Raw genomic sequence first — 26,118 nt, forward strand, 5'->3', positions numbered from 1 at the left:
AACCCCAATCTCGGAGGCCCTCTGTCCCTGCCTAGAACTGATGATAAGGGCCTCTCCATCAGAAGGCGCTGTTCTTACCCATAGTTTACCTCTAAGACAGAATGCTCAGTTCTTGCCACCCCTGGAGACAACTCACCCCCAGCTCCCATCCTGTTATTGTATGTATCTAACCCCCACAGTCTGGAGACTCCAGCACAGTAGGCAGCTGGGGGACAGAAAGGACACACAGCTGTACCATTCACAGCTACAGCTCTAGGGCCTGCCAGGGCCCGGAGTGGCCTGGGAGGCTCAGCAGCTAGATCCTGGGGATTTGTCTGCTAGGAGAGCTTCAGCCCCTCAGGGAGCAGCCCGGGATCGGGGGTGGGGGTCCCCATCTTGCCCAGCTGCCCATTTTCCCATGCTGATGGCATTAATAAGAACCATCCCCAACTCTGGGCTGCTTCTCCCATCAATCTTTTCAGTCATTTTTTTACAAATTTTTTACTTTTTTTCTCTCCTGAAATTTCTGGACATACAGTACAAGTATGAGCTGCCTTGCAGGAGAGGCAGTCTTGCAGCCCCAGCTTCATCCAGACACATGATGCGTATGTTCCTCTGGGATGACAGAGAAAGGGGAAGGAAATGGGAGGCACTCCAGCATGAGGAGCAGGAATTCACACATGGGCCTCCAACTGCCCAACTGTCCCAGTGCCTGAGGTGTCCCCTGACTCAGCTGAGAGAGTTCAAGAGGTCCCTAGCCCCAGCTCCTACATGGAGGGGCAAATCCAGGCTTCCCCTAGGCTGGGAAGAGCTCATGGTTGGATCCTCTTGCGGTATAGGTAGGCATTGCTCACCTGGTTCATAATGACCAAGCTGGTGAGGACAGGGCATAGTACAGCCAGGTACCAGGCTGCACCAGTGACAGAGGCAGTGAACCAGAGTGAGCACATGCCCAGCAAGAGGCTGGCACTACCCAGCAGGTAGCCCACCAGCCCAGAAGTAGCATGGTATAGCTTGAGCTTCGCCAGGGGCCATCGGGGCAGCAGCTTGGGGTAGAGCAGCCCCACCCCACCTGAGCACTGCAGCCCTGCCCACAGCACGGCCAGCAGCCCTGCCTGCCCATGCCGCGTAACCAGGTGGGCTTTGCCAAGCTGCTCTTTGTGGAGGATGACAAGGCCGAGGCCCAGCAGTGCACACAGCAGGGCCAGCAGCTGCAGCACCCAGTGGCAGCGTGCTCGGCCCTTCCGTGAGAGGGAGTGCAGCAGCGAACTCTCAGGAGAAAACACCAGTAGTGCCTCGGTCATCAGGAAGGAGAACTGAGGAAACAGGGGATGGGAAGCTCAAGTGAGGGTGCTGCCCCAGAAGAGGGGAAGAGGGCTTTATGTAACCCTCAGCTGCCAGTAGTCTGGGCTGATTCCCCTTTTTCTTTCTCTCCCTACTGACAAGACTATCCATTTGGTGGGGCAAGAATGGAAAACCCCATCTGGGATGATATATGTGCCCTGAATAATCTCCACACTTCCTCCTAGGTGCTAGTCTGAAATGTCATCTGTGCTATGTTACCAAGCAAACACAGGGTTTGAGATGTGGCAGTTATAAATGATTCACAAGCTTTGTTTCCCTAACGTGGGGCTGGATACAATTTCTTGGCAAGAGCTGGCCACATGGGTGCACTGTTTCAGGGAAAGTTAGGTGCATCACCAGAAATTAAAGTAAAAAGGGACAGAGGTACCTCCAAATGCAATGTCTCAGCTTTCTGCCTAGAGGTGGGTGAAGCCTCATTGTGCTTAGACAAATCCTACCCATTTGACCTGGGTCTTAATTACTCTGATTCAAGCCTTTTTTTTTGGAGATAGTTTCTCTCTGTCACCCAGGCTGGAGTGCAGTGGCATGATCTCGGCTCACTGCAATCTCCGCCTTCTGGGTTCAAGCGATTCTCCTGCCTCAGGCTCCTGAGTAACTGGGATTACAGGCACCTGCCACCACACCTAGCGAATTTTTGGGGGGGGGGGGGGGGGGTTTGGGTTTTTTTTTTTTTTTTTTTTTGAGACAGAGCCTTGCTCTGTTGCCTAGGTTAGAGTGCAGTGGCGCGATCTTGGCTCACTGCAACCTCCGTCTCCTGGATTCATGCGATTCTCCTGCCTCAGCCTCCCGAGTAGCTGGGACTACAGTCGCGTGCCACCATGCCCGGCTAATTTTTTGTATTTTTAGTGGAGACGGGGTTTCACCATGTTAGCCAGGATGGTCTCAATCTCCTGACCTCAGGTGATGTGCCTGCCTCGGCCTCCCAAAGTGCTGGGATTACAGGCATGAGCCACCGTGCCTGGCCTCAAGTCTGAAATATATACCATGGGCAGGAGTAGTTGGAGCATGCAACTCTTCCAAATAGATATTAAATGTGGACAAAGATTCAGAGGCTGCCAGGGCCACCAACCATGCCCATGCTCCCACCCCTAAGAACTGCCCAGGCCCACTACTTACAGCCAAAGACATAAGCACCGGGTGCCAGGAGAACAGGCCTGGAATGAGAAGAGGAGGCCTCATGGGGCTGAGGCAAGAAGAAACCAGCCATACCAATCCTTAAGGGCTAAGGAATACCAGCAGCCCATCACCCAAGGAGGTGCTGCCAAACTGTGAGCCCCCTCTTGCTCTGCAACAAGCTGACCCCACACCTATCCTCTCTTCCTGGCCCCTTCCTGGATCAGAGGCCATGCTTTGCCACTCCTCTGGCAGTCCTCCCTCCTTCCCTTACACCTCCTGAGAGGCAGCCAAATGGAGCACCCAGGCAAGGAAAGAGAAACCAGGAATTCTGTGTTCCCTGGCCACACCTACCTGCTCCACCCCACTCATCGCTCCGGCACAGAATTCCCTCAACCAGCCAGGCCCGTTCCCGGGAGTCCCACTGCCCTTCCTCCCCAGGAAAAGTGGCCCTTCCCTTCCCAGAAGTCAGCTATGAATTCTACTTACTGGAGCCAGGCCTGGCAAGCACAGCCACAAAGATGGTAAAGCCCAGGGCCACAAGGTGGGCGGCAGCGCCAGAAGCAGTACGGAGGGCTCGGTAGATGTGTGACTCGGTCTCCGCAGAAAGGGCCATGGTCAGCCGTGCCAGTGGTTGTAGCCTGAAAGCATAGTAGCGTGGGCCAGAGTCTCAGGTGCCCACTGTTCACTCCTCACTGGAGAAAAGGCTGCAAGGCAGGAATGCCACCCTCTTCCAATAAGTTATGGTAGGAAAGAACAGTACCAAGGCCAGCACCAGGAATGGTCACAACATGCCAGTCGAGGGCCGGCGGCCTGTCAGCGTGTACCCATGTCTGAACTGGTACCAATCGCTGGCCCGCCTTCCAGGTAGGATGCGCAAAGCCATGTAAGACTACAAATCCCAGCGTGTACCACGCCGTCGCCGGCAGTAGAGCCAGCTGGGAGGGCGCGGAGCACTATGGAAATTGTAGTTCCCTGCTGCGGTCCCAGTTACAGCGTGAATCCTTTAGCGCACCGCCTCCCCAAATGCTGCCGGCATGCTGCCCCTCCACGCTAGGGACTTGCCTGCCTCACCCGCAGCGCAGATCTGATGCGGTGGTTTCCTCCAAAGAAAGCGGGATACTCCGGGCCCTGCCGCGCGCACCGCCGCTCCGTCACGGAGCCGCTTTACTTCCGGGTGCGACGTCTACCCACCCAGGACTTCCTGGGACGAGCCCCCCTCCCAGCCACGCCTCTGAGTCGCGCTGCGCAGGCGCCATTGGGCAGAGGGATTGGCAAGCTTGCGTGACCAGCGACACAGGCCTCGAGGCTGTCTCTGACAAGTGTTCACAGGAGGTGGGGACGCCTCTGCGCGAGGAACGAGGAGCTACGGGCCTGGGCCCGGCTATTGCCATGGGCAGCGGCTGCCGCATCGAATGCATATTCTTCAGCGAGTTCCACCCCACGCTGGGACCCAAGATCACCTATCAGGTGCCACCCGGGCTCGCGGGACTGGGCGGGGAGAGGGACGTTCTCGAGAGCTCAACCGGCTGCCTGAAGGCAGTAGTTTCCCGTGCTGCACGCAGGCATGCTACTTCATTCGCAGACAACTGTGAGGCTAGAGGATAGTCAGACCCAGGCCCCCGGCTCCCAGTGTGGCAGGGAAGATACACGTCACATTGGCAGTGTTTGTAGGATATCGGGCTGTAGGGATCCGGTTGGGGGGTTCCAGGTCCCACAGAAGGTGAGGTGGGTGACCCATGAGTATCCCTGAACTGAGTGAAGAGTAAATGACGCATGGGAAGTTTAGATAAGGGAGGAGAAAGTGTTCCAAGTAGAGGGAACAGCACATGCAGAAGCCAGGAAGGAGGTGAAATCGTAGCGTGTGTTTGGAAACAGAAAGAAGTAATAGGCCTGAGTGGATGGGAGAGAGGGGAACACTGGACAAGAGGACTTGGGCTTGGGGGGCATGAGGAGGTCACCATTTGTACTACACCCAGTACAGATGTCCACTGAGGGGCCCATTGCCACTCCCCTCCCCAGGTCCCTGAAGACTTCATCTCCCGAGAGCTGTTTGACACAGTCCAAGTGTACATCATCACCAAGCCAGAGCTGCAGAACAAGCTTATCACTGTGTGAGACCCTAGCTCGGGGTGAGCGGTGGGTGGCAGGGGTTGTCCCAGGAGGAGGAAGGGACAGGCTTGGGGGCCTGACTGTGTTCCAATTATCCAGCACAGCTATGGAAAAGAAGCTGATCGGCTGTCCTGTGTGCATCGAACACAAGAAGTACAGCCGCAATGCCCTCCTCTTCAACCTGGGCTTCGTGTGTGATGCCCAGGCCAAGACTTGCGCCCTCGAGCCCATCGTTAAAAAGCTGGCTGGCTATCTGACCACGCTAGAGGTCTGCAATGAGATGGGCTTGGGTTTACGGACAGGCAGAGTTGGGGAAGGTGTTCCCATGTCTCCAAAGTCCCCCAAACCTGGGACCCTGCCAACCAGCTCAGGACTCAGGGGAGCCAACCAGTCAGGGGTCCTGGGATGTGCCCACCATGCTTTCCATGTTCTATCTAGCTAGAGAGCAGCTTCGTGTCCACGGAGGAGAGCAAGCAGAAGTTGGTGCCCATCATGACCATCTTGCTGGAGGAGCTAAATGCCTCGGGCCGGTGCACTCTGCCCATTGGTATGGCCAGCCTCTGCAAGGACAGCAGAGGGGTAGAGGAGAGATGGGAAAGTGAGCCCAGCCAATCGGGGAGAAGGACAAGACTCATGAACACATTGGTGGGCAGGAAATAGCCATGGGCTGAGGTGCCCATGTCCAGGTCCAATGCATGATGGAGCTGGGACTAGGGGTAGGGGGAAAGCAGAGCTCTGCAGCTCTGCCTCTTGGGCAATTCCTTCCCCTTTGTGGGCCTCAGTTTCTCCCTCCATAAAAAGAGAAAGATTAGCCCTACCCAGAAGCACCTGCTTGCCCCAAGGGATGCTGGGAGGCCTGGATGGTAATTGAGGGCCTCTTGGAAGAAGTGGCACTGAGGATACGGATGGGGCCCCCTGCAGATGAGTCCAACACCATCCACTTGAAGGTGATTGAGCAGCGGCCAGACCCTCCAGTGGCCCAGGAGTATGATGTACCTGTCTTTACCAAAGACAAGGAGGATTTCTTCAATTCACAGTGGGACCTCACTACACAACAAGTATGCCATCTCTCCCTGGGTATCATCACCTGGGGCTGGCCACAGCACTGGCCTCATCCTGTTTCTTCTGACTTTGTCCCACTCTGCCCAGATCCTGCCCTACATTGATGGGTTCCGCCATGTCCAGAAGATTTCAGCAGAGGCAGACGTGGAGCTCAACCTCGTGCGCATTGCTATCCAGAACCTGCTGTGAGTGGGCCTACAGTCATACCTGGTACAAGGTCACCAGCCAGGGAAGACCTCAGGGGCCCTGAGTGTGAGGGTTGGGAAGGCATGGTTCTCAGAAGCTGAGCACAACTCTCTCTCTCAGGTACTACGGTGTTGTGACACTGGTGTCCATACTCCAGGTAGGTGAGTTGGGTTTGGTTAAGTGGAGAGTGGACCATGTGGCTGGACCAGATCAGGGCTGCGTCAGCTTCCCAAGCCCCTCACTCAGGCCCCTATGCCTTCTGCTACCCTCTAGTACTCCAATGTATACTGCCCAACGCCCAAGGTCCAGGACCTGGTAGATGACAAGTCCCTGCAGGAGGCATGTCTATCCTACGTGACCAAGCAAGGTAGTGGTGGGCTCTGGGGGAAGCCATCTTGGGGAGGGCAGGGCCACATGGTGAACTGATCCCTGGCACCCACAGGGCACAAGAGGGCCAGTCTCCGGGATGTGTTCCAGCTATACTGCAGCCTGAGCCCTGGCACTACTGTGCGAGACCTCATTGGCCGCCACCCCCAGCAGCTGCAGCACGTTGATGAACGGTCAGAGAAGAATTTGCTGGGGCATTTGGGAGTTACCTGAGGGAAGCTAGACCCTTTATGTCTCTCAGGAGCCCTGGGTCATGGGGCACTGCCAATCCAAGCAGGCTTCCTGGAGATGATGGGCTACAGAGACAAAATTGAAGGGAGACTACAGGAAAGGGTTGGCCTGCCTGAAAGAAGGCCTGGCCAGGGCATCACCCCTCTGTCCTCTGATCCTCACCCTAGGAAGCTGATCCAGTTCGGGCTTATGAAGAACCTCATCAGGCGACTACAGAAGTATCCTGTGCGGGTGACTCGGGAAGAGCAGAGCCACCCTGCCCGGCTTTATACAGGCTGCCACAGCTATGACGAGATCTGCTGCAAGACAGGTGGAGGCAGGCGGGCAGTCAGGGTGGGTTCAGGGCAGGGTGGCCAGGCCAGGGCCACTGACCTCTCCTCCACCACCCCACCCAGGCATGAGCTACCATGAGCTGGATGAGCGGCTTGAAAATGACCCCAACATCATCATCTGCTGGAAGTGAGGCTGGTAGTGGCTGGATGGACACATTGCTGTGGGTAGTCCCTCCTACCAGGAGGCTTGTCATACTGTCTAGAGGTTGACTCTTAGTTCTGTAAATAAAGACATCCATTTCAAACAGCCTTTATTGAGTGCTGCTTCTGGGCCAGCCATGGGAGACCCAGCAGTGAATGAAATAGCCATGAGCCGTGGGCTAGATCGCCATCTGGTGGGCAGGACTGACAATCGACAAGTAAAAGTACCGGTTAATTACCAAAAAAAAAAAAAATCGTCCTGATGCCGTGACTCACCCATAGCCCCAGCTGCTCAGGAGGCTGAAGTGGGGGGATCACTTGAGGCCAGGAGTTGGAGGCTACATTTAGCTGTGATCCCATCACTGCACCCCAGCCTGGGTGACAGAGCAAGACCCCATCTCAATAATAATAATAATAATAATAATAATAAATAGACCTAGAAACAAATGTAGCCAGGCGTGGTGGCTCATGCCTATAATCCCAGCACTTTGGGAGGCTGAGGCGGGCGGATCACCTGAGGTCAGATGTTCAAGAACAGCCTGGCCAACATAGTGAAACCCCATCTCCACTAAAAAAAAAAAATACAAAAAATTAGCCAGGTGTGGTGGTGCGCACCTGTAATCCCAGCTACTCAGGAAGCTGAGGCAGGAGAATCACTTGAACCTGGGAGGCAGAGGTTGCAGTGAGCCGAGATCATGCCACAGCACTCCAGCCTAGGTGACAGGAGACTCAATCTCAAAAAAAGAAACAGATGTGATCAAGAGTGAGTTGGGTTGGAGGCAGGGACTGCTCTGGATTAAATGGCCACGCTGAGGTGTAAACTGAGCCCTGAAGGAAGAGTATTCTAGGCAAAGTGCAAAATCCTGAGGCAAAAACCTCTTTGGAATGTATGAGGGAGGTCCAGGGAAGCAAGGAGGAGAGAAAAGAATCCAAGTCCCGAGGTACAGGAGAGGGCAAGAAGTAGATCTTTTTTTTTTTTTTTTTTTTTTTTTTGAGACGGAGTCTCGCTCTCTCACCCAGGCTGGAGTGCAGTGGCGCGATCTCGGCTCACTGCAAGCTCCGCCTCCCAGGTTCACGCCATTCTCCCGCCTCAGCCTCTCCGAGTAGCTGGGACTACAGGCGCCCGCCATAACGCCCGGCTAATTTTTTGTATTTTTAGTAGAGATGCGGTTTCACCGTGGTCTCGATCTCCTGACTCGTGATCCACCCGCCTCGGCCTCCCAAAGTGCTGGGATTACAAGCGTGAGCCACCGCGCCCGGCCAAGAAGTAGATCTTGCAGAGCTGCTAGTAAGCGGCATCCCACCTAATATTTTGAGGGCCAGAGGTAGTCACAGAGCCCCTCTCATGCGAGGGAGTAATGTCTATACATTTTTTTTTTTTTTTGAGACAGAGTCTCCCTTTGTTGTCCAGGCTGGAGTGCGGTGGTGCAATCTTGCCTCACTGGAAACCACCTCCTGTGCTCAAGCAATTCTCCTGCCTCAGTCTCCCAAGTAGCTGGGACTACAGGTGTGTGCTATCACACCTGTCTAATTTTTGTACTTTTAGTAGAGACAGGGTTTCACCATGTTGCCCAGGCTGGTCTCAAACTCCTCAAGTGATCCGCCTGCCTTGGCCTCCCAAAGTGCTGAGATTACAGGCGTCAGCCACCGCGCCCGGCCTGATATACACTTTTAAGGCTCCAGGCTGTCCATGAGGATCAAGCGTGGAAGTAGGTCTACAGAAAAGGCTGCCGCAGTTAACCCATGGCAGGTGATGACAGTCTGGACATAGGGAGGATGGAGAGAAGTCTTGTGCCCTGGCAGTATTTCAGGAGCCGACTAGTGGAGCCGGGACGCGAGAAATAGAGGAACCAGGAAGCCATAAGGAGGAGGAAGAGCAGCGGGTGGGTCAAGATGCCGCAGCCTCAGGAGGGGCTGTTGGGGTCGGGGTTACCCCCATCCCTGTGCAGGAGAACTTGGCGTCCGAGGACAGAGTCCAGACCACAAGGATCTGGAGCTCAGGAGAGATTCGTGGGCCACCGCCCGAGAAAGCGCTGGGAATCCAAATACTATGGCGACTGGCAGCCGCGTAGGCGAGGCGGGCTGGAGACCCGCCCGGATTTAGGTGTGAGCCACCTCCAGGGGCGGGGCCCAGGCCGCATTGCGCAGGCGCGGCTAACCCGTTTCCATGGCTGCGAGAACTCACGCTCCCCAACCGTCCCACAACTGTCCTGTCCCAGACTTTGGCACCGTCGGGGTCCGTCGTCCCCGAGTGTGTCAGCATCCCCACCCCGGCTGCTGCCCGGGATCCGCCGGACCCCGGCCTCGATATGGGAGACCTGGAACTGCTGCTGCCCGGGGAAGCTGAAGTGCTGGTGCGGGGTCTGCGCAGCTTCCCGCTACGCGAGATGGGCTCCGAAGGGTGAGGCACCCGGTCAGGCGGAGTCCCGGAGTCATCGTCCTTGAGTGGGGGAGCTGGGGCCTGACTGGGGGGAGGGGCTTGCCCAGTGTGGAGGGGCTCCCAAATGGGGGAGCAGAGCTTTCCGAGACAGGAGTATTACTGCTCCTGAGCCCCCTGTGTCCCCTCAGGATCAGGTTAGGCTTCAATAGGATCCAGCCCCCATCCCCACTCCTAATGCACACACGTGGACCCACATGCACTTACCCTCTGAGGCAGGTGGAACCAGCAGCATGAGAACCTGGAGAAGCTGAACATGCAAGCCATCCTCGATGCCACAGTCAGCCAGGGCGAGCCCATTCAGGAGCTGCTGGTCACCCATGGGAAGGTACCCCGAGGTCACAAGCAGGGTTCCTGCCTTCCCCCATACCTCACCTACTCTACCCCTCAGGAGTCCCCTGTGTGCTCTTCCCCTCTGGCCTGGTACACCTGTCCTCCCTGAAGGGGAAAGAGAAATGTGTTACATGTTTCATTTTGTAGCCCTATTGGACGGACTCTGGCACACCAGGTTGGGTGCAGGGCATGAGTTGATTAGGGAGAAAGCTGTAGGTCCTAGAACAGCTTAGGCTTCGAGGGGAAGGCCCAAATGCTAAAGGCATCTGTGAATTGACTGTAAGGCTGGTGGTGGGGAAGGGGTGGGGAGGGGTGGGGAGGGGTGGGGAGGGCGGGAGGGAGGGAGGGAGGGGAGATAACTTTACTGGAAGTGGAACTTTGGCATGGAAGGAGGCCGCCTTCCCAACATGAGAGGGGGAAGTTAGAAACCAGGGAGATGCCTAGCTGGAACATGGACCAGGGAGTGTCACCAGCAGATGACCTGAGATATCAATTGACCAAAAAAAAAAACAAAAAACAAAAAAGCCAGGCATGGTAGCTCATGTCTGTTATCCCAGCATTTTGGGAGGCTAAGACAGGTGGATCATCTGAGGTCAGGAGTTCAGGGCCAGCCTGGCCAACACGGTGAAACCCCGCCTCTACTAAAAATACAAAAATTTGCTGAGCATGGTGGTACACACCTGTAATCCCAGCTACTCGGGAGACTGAGGCAGGAGAATCGCTTGAACCTGGGAGGCAGAGGTTACAGAGAGCCGAGATCACGCCACTGCATTCCAGCCTGGGTGACAAAAGTGAAACTCTGTCTCAAAAAAAAAAAAAAAAATCCTTTGCAAGAGAAAGACGGAACTCATACTAGGGGATAGGATAGGAACAGGGCACTGTGAAGGGTCCTGAGTAAGAGTGAGGCCAAGGCACACAAGAGCTTTGGAGGACCACAGGACAGGGCCTAGAGGGAGGGCATGAGGAGAAGGGCTGGCTTGAAAGGGATGCCTGAATGGCCGGGGAGAGGATAAGGGTGCAGGTGCAGGGAAGGCAAGGCAGTCTGGGAACTGGGCAGGAGCCAGTCACATAAGCATGAGGGACATCCACAGAGGTGTTGGGAGCAGCTGGAAATGAAGGTCCAAGGTGCAAGAGAGAAGTCAGGAAGGATACTCATGGGGTCTGGGATAGTTTAGGGGCCCAGCAGTGTTTGGGATATCTGGGCTGAGCTGAGCTGGGGATGGGAGGGTTGCCAGGCAAAGGTAGGCCCATCTCATCCCTGTCCTTTACCCCACCCTTCAAAGGTCCCAACACTGGTGGAGGAGCTGATCACAGTGGAGATGTGGAAGCAGAAGGTGTTCCCTGTGCTCTGCAGGGTGGAGGACTTCAAGCCCCAGAACACCTTCCCCATCTACATGGTGGTGAGCTGGGCCCCTGGTTCGTATCTCCTCCCACTCCTTCAGAGGGCTCTGGACCAGGGAGGAGAGCTGGTAGCCCCTATCCCTTCCTCAGGCCCTGTCCTTCTCTTTGTCTGACAGGTGCACCACGAGGCCTCCATCATCAACCTCTTGGAGACGGTGTTCTTCCACAAGGTGAGGGACTATCTCTGCCCATGGGCCACAGTTCTGGGTCAGAGCTTGGCAGGGAGGGAGGTTGTGTCTATGTGGGGAGGGCATCAGACACAGAAAGATTCTCTCCCCCTTTTCCCAGGAGGTGTGTGAGTCAGCAGAAGACACTGTCTTGGACTTGGTAGACTATTGCCACCGCAAACTGACTCTGCTGGTGGCCCGGAGTAGCTGTGGTGGCCCCCCTGAGGGGGAGGGGTCCCAGGACAGCAACGCCATGCAGGTGGGTTGAGGTTACCTAGGGTTGTGAAAGCCTAGGTCTGGGTTCCCCAAGGCCTGCGCAGGCAAGGGTGGCCCAGCGTGAACACTGTGTGACCTCCCAGGAGCTGCAGAAGCAGGCAGAGCTGATGGAATTTGAGATTGCACTGAAGGCCCTCTCAGTACTACGCTACATCACAGATTGTGTGGACAGGTGGGCAGTCCAACTGGGCCTGGGCCTACTGTGGAGGGCTGGAAGACCGGGCCTGTAGCCTGCCTCTGCTCACCTCCTTCACAACATCTCTGCCCCTAGCCTCTCTCTCAGCACCTTGAGCCGTATGCTTAGCACGCACAACCTGCCCTGCCTCCTGGTGGAACTGCTGGAGCATAGTCCCTGGAGCCGGCGGGAAGGAGGTAGGGTCCTCCCCCACCAGCCTAAGCCCCACACTACTGCTTCAGGATATCTTTTTGATAGAGGGGGGCAGCTTGCACACACGAAGACAAACCCTGTCCCCAAGCCCACTGAGGATACCAGGATGCCTCAGCCAAGGTTGGCCTAGACCTGAGCTCTGCAGCAGGCCAGGCCCATGTGTCCACTACTGAGGCTCACCCTGCTCTGGGGTCAGCAGCACTATAGCCTGGGTAAGTCTCATGGCCCAGGTTCTCCCACCATTCCCAGGCAGTGGTCAGTCTCCCAGCCCCCACAGCTGGCTCACTTGAAGAGAATTCAACGCCTGCACCCAGTGTGCTGGTTCCTCTCCCCAGGCAAGCTGCAGCAGTTCGAGGGCAGCCGTTGGCATACTGTGGCCCCCTCAGAGCAGCAAAAGCTGAGCAAGTTGGACGGGCAAGTGTGGATCGCCCTGTACAACCTGCTGCTAAGCCCTGAGGCTCAGGCACGCTACTGCCTCACAAGTTTTGCCAAGGGACAGCTACTCAAGGTCAGACTCCCTCCGCACCAGCCCCCACAGCCCCAGTACCGCCCTCCCCATCCTACCCCGACTGCATCCCTGCTGTTTATCTTTGCCCACCCACCTCAACCCCAGTGCTCTTTTCAGTCCTTGGGCCTCAGGTGACACACCAGCTAGTGGGACATGGGCCCCCACAGGCATGCTCAGCCCAACCCAGCCCCTTCCTTTTCCTTGGCCCCCTGGCCAGCACCTGCATCACACTGGCCTCCATTGGACACCCTTGCAGCTTCGGGCCTTCCTCACAGACACACTACTGGACCAGCTGCCCAACCTGGCCCACTTGCAGAGCTTCCTGGCCCATCTGACCCTGACTGAAACCCAGCCCCCTAAGAAGGACCTGGTGTTGGAACAGGTAGGCACTGGAAAGTTAGCTGCTCAGGACCACTGTCCCACTTTACCAGCACCTTCCTGCCACTCTCCACTTCTCTCTTCTAGATCCCAGAAATCTGGGAGCGGCTGGAGCAAGAAAACAGAGGCAAGTGGCAGGCAATTGCCAAGCACCAGCTCCAGCATGTGTTCAGCCCCTCAGAGCAGGACCTGCAGCTACAGGCGCGAAGGTAAGGCCTGTGGAAATGGCAGGAGGGGTGGAGGGGATGCAGGAGGCATGGGTGTGGGCAGGGGTTCCCCCACCTTCCAGGGCCAGTCAGACCTTCCTGACTTTCCCCCAGGTGGGCTGAGACCTACAGGCTGGACGTGCTAGAGGCAGTGGCTCCAGAGCGGCCCCGCTGTGCTTACTGCAGTGCAGAGGCTTCTAAGCGCTGCTCGCGATGCCAGAATGAGTGGTATTGCTGCAGGTGAGGGTATCCTAGGACCTTGGACCCCTAAGCCCTACTCCCACATCCCCCACATGCACTGCCATCCTCAATACCCACCTGCCTGCAGGGAGTGCCAAGTCAAGCACTGGAAAAAGCATGGAAAGACTTGTGTCCTGGCAGCCCAGGGTGACAGAGCCAAATGAGGGCTGCAGTTGCTGAGGGCTGACCACCCATGCCAAGGGAATCCACCCAGAATGCACCCCTGAACCTCAAGATGACGGTCCAGCCTCTGCCGGAGCCCCAGTCTCCGCAGTGGAGAGCAGAGCGGGCGGTAAAGCTGCTGACCATCCCCCTCCTCCTCACCCCAAGGGAAGGCTCGAGACTTCCTGCCCCACCCGGTGGGCAGGCCAAGTGCGTTGTTTCAGCAAACCGGGCCAGGAGGGCGAGGGCCGGATGTGGGGACCCTCTTCCTCTAGCACAGTAAAGCTGGCCTCCAGAAACACGGGTATCTCCGCGTGGTGCTTTGCGGTCGCCGTCGTTGTGGCCGTCCAGGGTGGGGTGTGAGGAGGGGACGAAGGAGGGAAGGAAGGGCAAGGCGGGGGCTCTGCGAGAGCGCGCCCAGCCCCGCCTTCGGGCCCCACAGTCCCTGCACCCAGATTTCCATTGCGCGGCTCTCCTCAGCTCCTTCCCGCCGCCCAGCCTGGATCCTGGGGGCGGCGCTGAAGTTGGGGCCCGCCCTGTGGCCCCGCCCGGCTCGCGCTTGCTAGCGCCCAAAGCCAGCGAAGCACGGGCCCGATCGGGCCATGTCGGGGGAGCCTGAGCTCATTGAGCTGCGGGAGCTGGCACCCGCTGGGCGGGCTGGGCAGGGCCGCACCCGGCTGGAGCGTGCCAACGCGCTGCGCATCGCGCGGGGCACCGCGTGCAACCCCACACGGCAGCTGGTCCCGGGCCGTGGCCACCGCTTCCAGCCCGCGGGGCCCGCCACGCACACGTGGTGCGACCTCTGTGGCGACTTCATCTGGGGCGTCGTGCGCAAAGGCCTGCAGTGCGCGCGTGAGTAGCGGCCCCGCGCGCCTACCAGAGCGGAAGGGGCAGCCAAGGGGCAGCGCCGTCGCCGCGGGTCAAGTCGCGGCATAGGGGGTCGGCGGGGACAGCTCCCGAGGACTAGGTCCGTTACTTTCGCCCCATCGCTGAAGAGTGCGCGAAAATGGTTTATAGCTTGTCGCACTCCACTCGTATCTGGGGCACAGATGAGCAGAGGTGGCTGCTTATATATAGAAATACGCTGATTTCAAGTTTCTTATCTTTAAAATGCCTCGGCCCTTCTTGAGAAAGGGTTTGTGCCTACTGTCACCGGAGTCCATCTTCCCAGGCTTGCCTCTTCTCAAACATTCATGACCCCCTCCAGAACCTTTGGGGTGAAGGGAAGTTAACACCTATGGGAAGGAGCCTGGAAAAAGTTAGAACCTTGGGTGGGCCCCCTGCAAGCAGGAGTTTTGTTGAGTCTTTATTTAGCAAACACCCTTTTCTGACCCAGTGAATCAGATGCTAAAATATGCAACGCAGCCACACACCCAGCAGTCCTTCTGCACCCCTGGGAATCGCCAGCAAGCAAAGGTTGCTCTCCCCTGGGTAGACACCAGCTAGAATCACCAGGGTGATTTTACAGCCAGGGGCGCTTTTACAGCCCTCCCCACCCTCTAGCCTGGATCCCACCCCAGACCTGTTGAATCAGCTGCTGGGAGTGGACCCTAGGCATCAGTAAATTTTAAAAACTCCCCAAATTATTGTAACATGGAGTCTGGGTTGAGCATCACTGCTCTGGCCCATTTAGGAACTTGTGGATGGATGGTGTCCCAGGTCTGTGTGTGCATGGAGACCCTCTCATCCAGTACAAGAGGACATCACCAATTCAGCTGGGGGCAGCACAAAGTTGTGACAGAATACAAAGAATGAACAAGGGGCCTAGCACGGTGGCTCACGCCTGTAATCCCAGCACTTCGTAAGGCCGAGGCGGGTGGATCACCTGAGGTCAGGAGTTCAAGACCAGCCTGGCCAACATGGCGAAACTCCGTCTCTACTAAAAAATAAAAAAGAAATTAGCCAGGCGTGGTGGCGGGTGCCTGTAATCCCAGCTACTCGGGAGGCTGAGGTGGGAGAATTGCTTGAACCCAGGAGGCGGAGGTTGCACTGAGCCAAGATCGTACCACTGCCCTCCAGCCTTGGCGACAGAGTATGAGACTCTGTCTCAAAAAAAAAGAACAAGGCTGGGACATTGCAGCGTTCTCTTTCTTTTTTTGAGACGGAGTCTCGCTCTGTCGCCCAGGCTGGAGTGCAGTGGCGCGATCTTGGCTCACTGCAAGCTCCGCCTCCCGGGTTCACGCCATTCTCCTGCCTCAGCCTCCGGAGTAGCTGGGACTACAGGCACCTGCCACCGCGCCCGGCTAATTTTTTGTATTTTTAGTAGAGACGGGGTTTCACCGTGGTCTCGATCTCCTGACCTCGTGATCCACCCGCCTCGGCCTCCCAAAGTGCTGGGATCACAGGCGTGAGCCACTGCGCCCGGCCCCTGCAGCGTTCTCAAAGAGAAATAAAGTAGCCATGGACATAAGAAGCAGGATGATTTGGGCATGTTTATCAGAGGTAGAGACAAGAGAGGAATCAAAGATAAGTTTGGGTTTTTGTCTCCAGTAACTGGGAGCATAGTGGCCATTTTTGCTGCAAAGAGGAAGCTGGGCAAGTGTAGCAGTGAGGCGGAAGAAAAGGGAATTAAATTTTGGCCATGTTCACTTTTAGACATTCTAGTGAAGGTACTGGTACGGAGGATCTAGTCTGAGGGTTTAGGTCAGTGTTTCAGCCGTGGATCTTGGGGCAGATGAGTGTAGACAGACCAGGCCAGTGATCAGGACTGAGCCCACACTTCATCGTGAGATATGGAAATTGAGTCAGAATCTGCAAAGGACCTAAGCAGGAGCTGCAGGGGGGTAGGAGGAAAACTGGGAGAGTGTAGCCCCTGGGAGTCAAAGGGAGCAAGCTTCAAATGATGCTGAGGGGGTGAGAATGGAGAATGGAACACTGGATTCGATTTGGCAGTACACAGATCGCTGAGGACCCTGTCCCGGGCAGTTTCCTGGAGGGAGAGGCAAGCCTGGCTGGAGTGGGTAGAGGGGAGAGTGAAGGCGGAGGATTAGAGTGTATAGAGACCAGTGTCTTGGTCTGAGGGGAGTACAGACAGGTGACAACCAGAGGGCAGACGTAGGTTAACGGTGTTTAGTTTTTCCTTCAAGTAAATGGGCAGATGTATTCCATATAAGTTCCCAATGAAGGGCCGGGCGCGGTGGCTCACGCCTGTAGTCCCAGCACTTTGGGAGGCCGAGGCGGGTGGATCACCTGAGACCAGGAGTTTGAGACCAGCCTGGCTAACATGGTGAAACCCCGTCTCTACTAAAAATACAAAAATTAGCTGGGCGTGGTGGCGGGCGCCTGTAATCCTAGGTACTCAGGAGGCTGAGGCAGAAGAATCGCTTGAACCCAGGAGGCGGAGGTTGCAGTGAGCCAAAATCGCGCCATTGCACTCCAGCCTGGGTGACAAAAGCAAGACGCCGTTTTTTGTTGTTTTTTTAATTGCCGATGATGAAAGGGGAAGTTTTGCGCTAGGCGATAGAGATCCTACTGTTGAGCAGGCTTCTGCCTGTGGCCTTCCGGCCGGTTTCCAGACGCCCAGGGTGGCCAACTTTAGAGTCCGCGTAGCAGTGTGAGGTAACCCACTGAGATAGGTCGGGCCTGCGGAGCCTGGCGGGCAACGGCCCTCTCCCTGGGGCTTCCCTTCAATCTCCCGGACATTTCCCCGACCTGGGGCTCCTCCGCCTCACGGCCAGGCCTCTCTGCAGATTGCAAGTTCACCTGCCACTACCGCTGCCGCGCGCTCGTCTGCCTGGACTGTTGCGGGCCCCGGGACCCGGGCTGGGAACCCGCGGTGGAGCGGGACACGAACGTGGTGAGCGCGGGGCCGAGGGCGTATGGGAAGGGCGAGGACGGGCAGGCCACAGCGCAGGCATTCTCGAGAGCTGCCTGGGTGCCGCGCGCAAGGAGGGTTCTAATTGCCGATTTCCCGACGGCACAGAGAGGCTAATTCTGCGTGGGGCTGGGAGGGGAGCCTGGATTGCCGGCTCCGCAAGGACTCCACCGGCTGCAGGCGGACCCGAGCCCAGGAGGATACAGGCTCCGCACACGCGCACTTCCCGCACCTTCCGGCCCTCGCCTCCGGCCAGAGGCCACTCTTGTGCGCTTGCGCGGACGCTGGCACCCGCCCCCGTTCCCTGTGGTTGGTGGGGTCTGTGAGTGGAGCTGCCGGAGCGATGAGGTCATTCCTGGGGGCGAAGCGTGCGTGTCCCCGCCCCGGCGTTCCTCCCCCAATGAGACAAGAGCTAGATCCCGGCGATCTACGTTTCTGTCTTAACGGTTGCGGCGCGGCTCTCGCCCGGGCGCACGCGCACACTGACACGCGTACACGCACGCACGCGACCGGGGCGGTGGTTGGCGGCTACGGACGCGCGGGACTACGGGGACGGGCGGGTAGGGCTATGGGCGAGGCGGAGACGCCTTCTTTCGAAATGACCTGGAGCAGCACGACGAGCAGTGGCTACTGCAGCCAAGAGGACTCGGACTCGGAGCTCGAGCAGTACTTCACCGCGCGAACCTCGCTAGCGCGCAGGCCGCGCCGGGACCAGGTGGGAGCCAGGGGGTGCCGGCGGGGGGCGAGGGGCGGTCGCTGGAGCTCCGCCCTCCCCGGTCAGTTGCCGCGTCCTGGGTCGATGGGCAGCCCTACCCTCCCGGCTACGTGGCTCCCCGCGGGTCCTGGCCGGGGGCCTGCCCGTGGAACCGTGTGTAAGACCCCGATTCCACCGCCTAGATGCTGGGTGCCGGGGGCCCCCTTGGTTTCTGTCACAGACAGGTTGAACAGGGAAAAAGCAGCAGTGTGGCTTGTGGTAGACCTGAGCCGAGCATTATCCAGCTATGACTAAAGCCGACCGAGGAGTCTGGACTAGCACCTCGATTTCCGCGTTCGGATGCTCCTGCTCCCTCCTTGGGTAGACTAGGGGAGGATGTGGAGAGGGAGGAGTCCTCGCCAGGAATTGAGAAGTATGTTTAGGAAAACTGAGAGGCAGAGAGATCCTGCTCCTCCATCTACACTCCTGTATGGAGCCAGCTGAGCCCTCACCTCTTCCCTGTTCTGGCCTGTCACCAGCTGCTGGAATGTGGAAGATTCTGATCCTTTCCTCTAGGGTGGATCTGAAGAAAGATTTGGGAATGGATAGGAAAGAAGTCTTGTTTTGGACCATAAGCATTCAGGAGCACTTTATCCACAAGAAGGGGGAAGGCTAGATTATAAAATGCCTAAAGAGGTGGAAAGAGATCCACGTTACTAACCCAGGACTGTAAGGTGTCTCGGAACCTCCTAGGTATCCCCATTATCAGAGAACTCTGTGCCAGATGCCATTGGTGTGGCCACCAGGCTCAGAGAACCAGGCCCAGGCACCAGGAAAAAGAAACAGGGACTGTGAAGCTCAGTATGCCTGGCAGCAATGGGGCAGAAATCCTTATTTAAGTAAAGAAAGTGGAGTTGTGAGTGATGCTTCAGATAAAATTTTACAAAATTCCTTACAAAAGGGGTGGTGCTCAGCATCCCAAAATCTTAGCCCAGAGCTTGGGTGCAAGGGTTGAGTGTAGACTCCTGGGCTTGTCTTCATGTCAGGCAGTCCTGAGCCATTTTCCACTGTGGAAAGGTGGGAAAATCACAAGACACTAACCAATTGAAAAGGAGGGCTAGCCACGGAGGTGCACACCTGTAATCCCAGCTACTTGGGAGGGTGAGGCAGGAGGATCACTTGAACCTGGGAGGCAGAGGTTGCAGTGAGCCAAGATCGTGCCACTGCACTCCAGCCTGAGTGACAGAGGGAGACTCTGTCTCAAAAATAGAAAAGGAAGCCAAGTGCGGTGGCTCACACCTCTAATGCCAATGCTTTGGGAGGCCAAGACAGGTGGATCATTTGCAGTCCGGAATTCGAGGCCAGCCTGGCCAACATGGTGAAACCCTGTCTCTACTAAACATACAAAAATTAGCCGAGCATGGTGGTGCGTGCCTGTAGTCCCAGCTACTTGGGAGACTGAATCACTTCAACCGGGAGGCAGAGGTTGCAGTGAGCCAAGATCGTGCCACTGCACTCCAACCTGGGTGACAGTGTAAGACTCTGTCTCAAAAAAAGAAAGAAGGCTGAGCTTGGTCGCTCATGCCTGTAATCTCAGCATTTTGGGAGGCCAAGGCAGGCGGATCACTTGAAGCCAAAAGTTCGAGACCAGCCAGGCCAACATAGCAAAACCCCGTCTCTACTGAAAATACAAAAAAATTTAGCTGGCCATGGTGGTGTGTGCCTGTAATCCCAGCTACTGGGGAGGCTGAGGCAGGAGAATCACTTGAACCCATAAGACAGAGGTTCCAGTGAGTGGAGACTGAGTCACTGCACTCCAGCCTGGATGAGAGAGCAAGACTCTGTCTCAAAAAAAAAAAAAAAAAAAAAAAAAAAAAGAAAGAAAAGGAGTCTGAGAAGTCCCAAGTTATATGTAAAATAAAACCATCAGTTTTAGGCCGGGCGCAGTGGCTCACACCTTTAATCCCAGCACTTTGGGAAGCTGAGGCGGGTGGATCACAAGGTCAGGAGTTCAAGACCAGCCTGGCCAAAATGGTGAAACCCCGTCTCAACTAAAAATACAAAAAATTAGCCAGTTGTGGTGGCAGGCACCTGTAATCCCAGCTACTTGGGAGGCTGAAGCAGAGAATTGCTTGAACCCAGGAGGCAGAGATTGCAATGAGCCAAGATCGCACCACTGCACTCCAGCCTGGATGACAGAGCGAGGCTACGTCTCAAAAAAAAAAACTATCAGTTTTTATGGACAGTGGTAGAGTGGAGAGTGGGTCCCTATGGTGCAGAAGGGAAATTCCATGGTCCTGCTGTGCATCTGACTGGGATGGCTGTTGAAATCCTCTTCCAGCAGGCAGCTTTGGAAACAGAAAAAGAAACTCTTCCTCCTTTAGAATCCTGGAAGGGCTGTGCAGTGCCTCTAGTCCAAGTCTGTTGTTTTCTGAGTGAAGATGGGGAGGTTCATCTCCAGAAGGGAAGGGGCTGGAAATGAGGTCACTGCATCCCAGCCCAGGGCTCCTGGGTCATCCAGGAAGGGAAGAAGGAGCAAGCTTTCTCGTTGTTAGGTAGGAGCTCAGAGCCCTCACAAGAACAAGTTAGCACCATCCCTGTGCCCTCCCTGTTCTGCAAACAAAATGATCTTCCTTCTTGCCTTGGCACTAGAGTCTGTCTGGCATTTCTCCTGCCCCTATTACTCCTCCCATCTGGGTACTTCTTCCCGTTGGTGTACTGAACAAACACATCCACTGCTTTATTCACAGCCTCCAGCCTTCATTTTCCAGGGCCCACACCATTTGTTTTTACTAACCCGACAAGGTTGCCCACTGTCCCCAGTAAGGTTTGTGCTGGGGTTTTCACTCCAATGCCCCTCTCCATCCAGGAGACCTTTGGATACTTGGGGAAGAAAATGAGCTTAAGTTCCCACCCCTCCGTCTTTATCTTTTTCCTGTAAGGCCCTGGCCCTAGTTCTAAGCCCCACATCCTTCCTTGCTGGCTGTAGAATAGCAGCGGGTTCTGGGTGAGGAGCATTCTGCTAAAAGGCTCCACCCTGCTCCCTCATCTGTCCTCTCCATTTGTCCCCATCAGATGGTTTAAGCGCTTAAGGGGACTCCAGGGCAGAATCAGGGAAAACCCTGGCTCTCCTGGGCTGGGCACAAGATCATTCTACAGGAAGGAAACCTTGTGGGAATTCTTCTGGGACAAAATATTGGTCAGTGCTGAGCTTAGCTGTGTCTGTGACACTCCCATTCTAACTAGGGCCTATCTGACGTCAACAGGAAGTAAGGCTGATGCAATGGGGCCAAGGGAGTCTGGGAGAAGAAAGTCAGTTCAGAGCCCTGGCTGCCCTGTCCCACACTCCACCCTTCTGGCAAGAATCCAGTCCCTAGATGAGGTGGGGAGTGAGTGGTGGAGTTAAAAATGTTTGGGTCGGGTACAATGGTTCACGCCTGTAATCCCAGCACTTTGGGAGGCGAAGGCAGGCGGATCCCTTGAGGTCAGGAGTTCAAGTCCAACCTGGCCAACGTGGTGAAATCCCATCTCTACTAAAAATACAAAAATTAGCCAGATGGCACGCGCCTGTAGTCCCAGCTACTTGGGAGGCTGAGGCAGGAGAATCGCTTGAACTCAGGAGGCAGAGCTTGCAGTGAGCCAAGATCCAGCCACTGTGCTCCAGCCTGGGCGACAGAGTAAGGCTTTGTCTCAAAAAAAAAAAAATCTTTGGGCCAAATCTCCAGACAGCACAGGCCGGTGCAGAAACCCACCAGGAAGCTGCCTGTGTACCTCTGGCAGATTGGAGCCTGGCCTAAAGCTGCCTTTTATGCAGCTTGGGTCAAGGTTAAACATCATGTCACAGTGATTTTTCTCACTATGTATGAGACGTGGAGAACTGGCTCCAAGTACTACTCTGTCCACTGGTGGCTGGACTACTGATGTGCATCACTCTCCACTCCTCTCACCCTGCAATGGGTCATGGCCCTGTGCTGGGGCAGAGGAGAAAAATGGGCTGCCTTCTCCAGGACAAACCCTCCCTGCAACTCAGCTAGGGTGCTGTGATCAGAATGTGCAATTGAGGTGTGATTTTACTGTATTTTTTTTTTTTTGAGACCGAGTTTCGCTCTTGTTGCCCAGGCTGAAGTGCAATGGCGCGATCTCAGTTCACTGCAACCTCCACCTCTCGAGTTCAAGCAATTCTCTTGCCTCAGCCTCCTAAGTAGCTGGGATTACAGGCATGTGCCACCACGCCTGGCTGATTTTGTATTTTTAGTAGAGACGGGGTTTCTCTATGTTGGTCAGGCTGGTCTCGAACTCCCAACCTCAGGTGATCCACCCGCCTCAGCCTCCCAAAGTGCTGGAATTACAGGCGTGAGCCAACGTGCCCAGCCTGTTTTTGTTTTTTGTTTTTTGAAGCAGGGTCTCACTCAGTTACCCAGGCTGGAGTGCAGTGACACGATAATAGCTCACTGTAGCTGCAATCTCCCGGGCTCAAACGATCCTCCCACCTCAGCCTCCTGAACAGTTGGGACTACAGGCACACCACCACACCTGGCTAATTTTTTTTTCTTTTTTTAGCAGAAATAAGGTCTTGCTATGTTGCCCAAGCTGGTCTCAAACTCCTGAGGATCAAGTAATCCTCCTACCTTAGCCTCCCAAAATGCTGGGATTGCAGATGTGAGCCACCACACCCAGCCTGATTTTACTTTAAATGAGAGTCCCTCTTCAGAGTCCCTCAGCTGTTCCTGGCCCCTGGCCATGCGCCTTCAGTTGCCCCTGCTTCTGTGGTATCCTTAAGGCTACATTCAGCGCTGAGGCCCTAGGCAGGCAGCAGAGAGAAGCCGAATGATTCTGTCTTTCCCTTATCCACCCATAGCATGCAGAACCAGGAGCAGTGGTGGGTTCAGGTTGGGCACCAGCTATGTATATGTACATCAGGGACAGGGGGCCAAAGGCAGTCAGTTTCCAAGGACTGCCCCAGAGGCCATTTTTCAGAGAAGCCCTGGGTTCCTCAAGGGCCCTGTGTCCATGCTGGCCCATCTTGCAGGATGAGCCTGTGGAGTGGGAGACACCTGACCTTTCTCAAGCTGAGATTGAGCAGAAGATCAAGGAGTACAATGCCCAGATCAACAGCAACCTCTTCATGAGCTTGGTGAGTTGACTGCTCAGGAAGGGGGTGTGGGGAGGAGCAGGTGCCCAACCATGTGCCTGATACTCAGAGGGTCACAACTGAGGTTATCTTGGGTGGGTGCAAGCAGTAATTTGTGCATACCCAGCCTAGCCCCAAGTAGACTGACATCTCACCTGGAACCTACTATCAAGGTTTGGTTTCTCTATTTCTTTAGAACAAGGACGGTTCTTACACAGGCTTCATCAAGGTTCAGCTGAAGCTGGTGCGCCCTGTCTCTGTGCCCTCCAGCAAGAAGCCACCCTCCTTGCAGGATGCCCGGCGGGGCCCAGGACGGGGCACAAGTGTCAGGCGCCGCACTTCCTTTTACCTGCCCAAGGATGCTGTCAAGCACCTGCATGTGCTGTCACGCACAAGGGCACGTGAAGTCATTGAGGCCCTGCTGCGAAAGTTCTTGGTGGTGGATGACCCCCGCAAGTTTGCACTCTTTGAGCGGGCTGAGCGTCACGGCCAAGGTGGGCTTCCCACCCCACCCTGCCCTATGTGAGGGTATATACGCATGCACCTGTGCATGCGGGGGCTGAGCAGCTGGCCCTGTCTCTGATCGTTACTTCCCCTTCACAGTGTACTTGCGGAAGCTGTTGGATGATGAGCAGCCCCTGCGGCTGCGGCTCCTGGCAGGGCCCAGTGACAAGGCCCTGAGCTTCGTCCTGAAGGAAAATGACTCTGGGGAGGTGAACGTGAGTACATAGTTCTTAGTTTCTTGGTTATCAGTAGACAAGACTGATGGGCTGTAGCTACAGTAAGGCTTGGAGGAGGAATTGTGCTGGAGGACAAGCTCTGCAAAACAGTTCCAGGAGTGTATAGGCATTGTAACTAAAGCAAAGGCTTCCAGACCACTCATGCCAAAGCCTAGGGTTGTCCCAAGAAGCCAGGAAGAATTGTCTTGGTGCTTTGATCTTTCCTGGTGTGGAAAATCTTCTGGAGATGCAGGAGTCCATCTAATGACATGAGGAGGCCCCCTTCAGACTTTTTACCTGGAAGCTTTCTCGCTCCAAGGTATTAGGCCTGTGGAGTGGAATTAGACTCAGAATATGCCTGACCTGTCCACAGGTAATTGGGGAACATCTGATTTGGTTGCCTCAGTAAGGTGACCGTTTTGTAGGGCCCATCTTCCGTACAAACTGCTGTCAGGGATCCTACCAGAGATCATTCAGCCGAGAGCCTGACATCCGAAAGCCTAGTCCTAGCTTGTGTGAACATGAGGTGCTAGCCTTCTCTGGGGAGGGTCTGCTGGCTTGGCCATCCCTTCTGCAGCCTGTACACTCCCCTTTCACCCCTTGCAGTGGGACGCCTTCAGCATGCCTGAACTACATAACTTCCTGCGTATCCTGCAGCGGGAGGAGGAGGAGCACCTCCGCCAGATCCTGCAGAAGTACTCCTATTGCCGCCAGAAGATCCAAGAGGCCCTGCACGCCTGCCCCCTTGGGTGACCTCTTGTACCCCCAGGTGGAAGGCAGAGAGCAGGCAGCGCCAAGTGCGTGCCGTGTGAGTGTGACAGGGCCAGTGGGGCCTGTGGAATGAGTGTGCATGGAGGCCCTCCTCTGCTGGGAGAATGAGCCCAGAGAACAGCAAAGGAGCTTGCCCCGTGTCCACCTGTGGGTGTAGCCGGGTATGGCTCTGCACCCCTCTGCCCTCATTACTGGGCCTTGGTGGGCCAGGGCTGCCCTGAGAAGCTGCTCCAGGCCTGCAGCAAGAGTGGAGCAGACAGAAGTCTCCTCAATTTGTGTCTCAGAAGTGAGAATCTTGGAGATCCTACAAACAGAACAGGGTCATGTTTGCAGGGGTGAGGGCCCTCATCTATGGGGAAAGGTTTTGGATCTTGAATGTGGTCTCAGGATATCCTTATCAGAGCTAAGACTGGGTGCTCCGAATAAGGCAGGCATTGAGGAAGAGTCTTGGTTTCTCTCTACAGTGCCAACTCCTCACATACCCTGAGGTCAGGGAGTGCTGGCTCACAGTACAGCATGTGCCTTAATGCCTCATATGAGGAGGATGTCCCTGGGCCAGGGTCTGTGTGAATGTGGGCACTGGCCCAGGTTCATGCCTTATTTGCTAATCAAAGCCAGGGTCTCAGGTATTTTTCATGAAGTGCGTGAATGTATGTAATGTGTGGTGGCCTCAGCTGAATGCCTCCTGTGGGGAAAGGGGTTGGGGTGACAGTCATTATCAGGGCCTGGGGCCTGAGAGAATTGGCTGAATAAAGATTTAAAGATCCTTCTGCTGTTAGAATGTTTTATACAAAGTTTTTGTAGAGACGTGAGTCTCCCTGTGTTGCCCAGGATCCTCCCAACTTGGCCTCCCAAAGTGTTGGGATTACAGGTGTGAGCCACCCCGCCCAGCCTGGACTCTTTATTATAGGCGCAGAGCTGCAGTTGCCCCTCATGGTGCCAGAAGTTGCCAACGGTGATGGACAGGCTCACAGGTGTCTTGCAAAGTCACCATGGACCAATTTGTGAAGAAGATGTAGTATGCATATATACTCGATCATCACTCAGCTCCCTGGGGCTCAGGTTGTGGTGGAGACAAAAATGGACTGCAGTTAGAACTTAGGGAAACTGGCTGGGCATGGTGGCTCACACCTGTAATCCCAACACTTTGGGTGGGCTAGGTGGGCAGATCACTTGAGGCCAGGAGTTCGAGGCCAGCCTGGCCAGCATGGTGAAACCCCATCTCTACCAAAAATGCAAAAAAAAATGTAGCTGGGCGTGGTGGCAGGCGCTTGTAGTCCCAGCTACTCAGAAGGCTGAGGCAGGAGAATCGCTTGAACCTGGCAGGCGGAGGTTGCAGTGAGTTGAGGTGACACCACTGCACTCCGATAGAGCAAGACTCCATCTCAAAAAAAAAAAAGGCCGGGCGCAGTGGCTCAGGCCTGTAATCCCAGCACTTTGGGAGGCCAAGGTGGGTGGATCACCTGAGGTCGGGGGTTCAAGACCACCTGACCAACATGGTGAAACCCCGTCTCTACTAGAAATACAAAAAAATTAGCCGGGCATGGTGGTGGATGCCTGTAATCCCAGCTACTCGGGAGGCTGA

At 55.7% G+C, this 26,118-nt stretch overlaps 4 protein-coding genes across 9 annotated transcripts; 3 read left to right on the forward strand and 1 right to left on the reverse strand.

Moving 5' to 3' along the window:
* Positions 1–464: 464 nt before the first annotated feature.
* Positions 465–3,611, reverse strand: LOC100594652 (cytochrome b561 domain-containing protein 2). The gene is made up of 4 exons (XM_030811709.1): positions 3,532–3,611; positions 2,947–3,098; positions 2,461–2,498; positions 465–1,295 (listed from the first exon to the last, which is right to left on the reverse strand). The coding sequence occupies exons 2-4, from the start codon at positions 3,071–3,073 to the stop codon at positions 792–794; spliced, it is 669 nt and encodes a 222-aa protein (XP_030667569.1). The 5' UTR covers positions 3,074–3,098; positions 3,532–3,611; the 3' UTR covers positions 465–791.
* On the forward strand, positions 3,422–7,147 carry NPRL2 (NPR2 like, GATOR1 complex subunit). 3 transcript variants are annotated; one of them, XM_003257110.4, is made up of 11 exons: positions 3,422–3,927; positions 4,480–4,571; positions 4,669–4,837; positions 5,008–5,116; positions 5,491–5,627; positions 5,719–5,816; positions 5,938–5,974; positions 6,091–6,184; positions 6,260–6,377; positions 6,603–6,745; positions 6,831–7,147. In XM_003257110.4, the coding sequence occupies exons 1-11, from the start codon at positions 3,484–3,486 to the stop codon at positions 6,896–6,898; spliced, it is 1,509 nt and encodes a 502-aa protein (XP_003257158.2). In that variant the 5' UTR covers positions 3,422–3,483; the 3' UTR covers positions 6,899–7,147. The 3 variants fall into 3 exon arrangements, with proteins under 3 accessions (XP_003257158.2, XP_030667567.1, XP_030667568.1); XM_030811707.1 differs by lacking the exon at positions 6,091–6,184 and having other exon boundaries at positions 5,938–5,978; positions 6,831–7,016; XM_030811708.1 differs by lacking the exons at positions 6,091–6,184; positions 6,260–6,377 and having other exon boundaries at positions 6,831–7,017.
* Positions 7,148–9,070: 1,923 nt separating this feature from the next.
* ZMYND10 (zinc finger MYND-type containing 10) lies at positions 9,071–13,705 on the forward strand. Of its 2 annotated transcripts, XM_003257109.4 has the most exons (12): positions 9,071–9,309; positions 9,565–9,673; positions 10,962–11,078; positions 11,196–11,249; positions 11,368–11,505; positions 11,606–11,694; positions 11,794–11,894; positions 12,246–12,418; positions 12,675–12,800; positions 12,884–13,005; positions 13,117–13,242; positions 13,331–13,705. In XM_003257109.4, exons 1-12 carry the CDS (start codon positions 9,218–9,220, stop codon positions 13,404–13,406), a joined length of 1,323 nt encoding a protein of 440 aa, XP_003257157.1. In that variant the 5' UTR covers positions 9,071–9,217; the 3' UTR covers positions 13,407–13,705. The 2 variants fall into 2 exon arrangements, with proteins under 2 accessions (XP_003257157.1, XP_004087937.1); XM_004087889.3 differs by lacking the exon at positions 11,794–11,894 and having other exon boundaries at positions 9,218–9,309; positions 12,160–12,418.
* A 160-nt stretch (positions 13,706–13,865) lies between these two features.
* RASSF1 (Ras association domain family member 1) lies at positions 13,866–25,301 on the forward strand. 3 transcript variants are annotated; one of them, XM_030811710.1, is made up of 6 exons: positions 13,866–14,256; positions 17,094–17,200; positions 22,942–23,046; positions 23,240–23,537; positions 23,647–23,762; positions 24,369–25,301. In XM_030811710.1, the coding sequence occupies exons 1-6, from the start codon at positions 14,007–14,009 to the stop codon at positions 24,513–24,515; spliced, it is 1,023 nt and encodes a 340-aa protein (XP_030667570.1). In that variant the 5' UTR covers positions 13,866–14,006; the 3' UTR covers positions 24,516–25,301. The 3 variants fall into 3 exon arrangements, with proteins under 3 accessions (XP_030667570.1, XP_003257156.1, XP_003257155.2); XM_003257108.4 differs by lacking the exon at positions 17,094–17,200 and having other exon boundaries at positions 13,876–14,256; XM_003257107.4 differs by lacking the exons at positions 13,866–14,256; positions 17,094–17,200 and adding an exon at positions 17,215–17,933.
* The last annotated feature ends 817 nt before the right edge of the window (positions 25,302–26,118 follow it).

This window comes from Nomascus leucogenys, chromosome 4, assembly GCF_006542625.1.
Source record: "Nomascus leucogenys isolate Asia chromosome 4, Asia_NLE_v1, whole genome shotgun sequence".
Classification (NCBI taxonomy): Eukaryota; Metazoa; Chordata; class Mammalia; order Primates; family Hylobatidae; genus Nomascus; species Nomascus leucogenys.

Coding starts and splice junctions, on each gene's coding strand:
- RASSF1 (XM_003257107.4), top strand. CDS start 17,562: ATGAGGTCATTCCTGGGGGCGAAGCGTGCGTGTCCCCGCCCCGGCGTT. Junction 23,047..23,239: donor GCAACCTCTTCATGAGCTTG/GTGAGTTGACTG, acceptor CTATTTCTTTAG/AACAAGGACGGTTCTTACAC. Junction 23,763..24,368: donor ATGACTCTGGGGAGGTGAAC/GTGAGTACATAG, acceptor CACCCCTTGCAG/TGGGACGCCTTCAGCATGCC.
- NPRL2 (XM_003257110.4), top strand. CDS start 3,484: ATGCTGCCGGCATGCTGCCCCTCCACGCTAGGGACTTGCCTGCCTCAC. Junction 3,928..4,479: donor GACCCAAGATCACCTATCAG/GTGCCACCCGGG, acceptor TCCCCTCCCCAG/GTCCCTGAAGACTTCATCTC. Junction 6,378..6,602: donor CTGCAGCACGTTGATGAACG/GTCAGAGAAGAA, acceptor TCCTCACCCTAG/GAAGCTGATCCAGTTCGGGC.
- LOC100594652 (XM_030811709.1), bottom strand. CDS start 3,073: ATGGCCCTTTCTGCGGAGACCGAGTCACACATCTACCGAGCCCTCCGT. Junction 2,499..2,946: donor GCTTGCCAGGCCTGGCTCCA/GTAAGTAGAATT, acceptor TTCTCATTCCAG/GCCTGTTCTCCTGGCACCCG. Junction 1,296..2,460: donor CGGTGCTTATGTCTTTGGCT/GTAAGTAGTGGG, acceptor CTGTTTCCTCAG/TTCTCCTTCCTGATGACCGA.
- ZMYND10 (XM_003257109.4), top strand. CDS start 9,218: ATGGGAGACCTGGAACTGCTGCTGCCCGGGGAAGCTGAAGTGCTGGTG. Junction 11,695..11,793: donor ATCACAGATTGTGTGGACAG/GTGGGCAGTCCA, acceptor CTCTGCCCCTAG/CCTCTCTCTCAGCACCTTGA. Junction 11,895..12,245: donor CTGGAGCCGGCGGGAAGGAG/GTAGGGTCCTCC, acceptor TCCTCTCCCCAG/GCAAGCTGCAGCAGTTCGAG.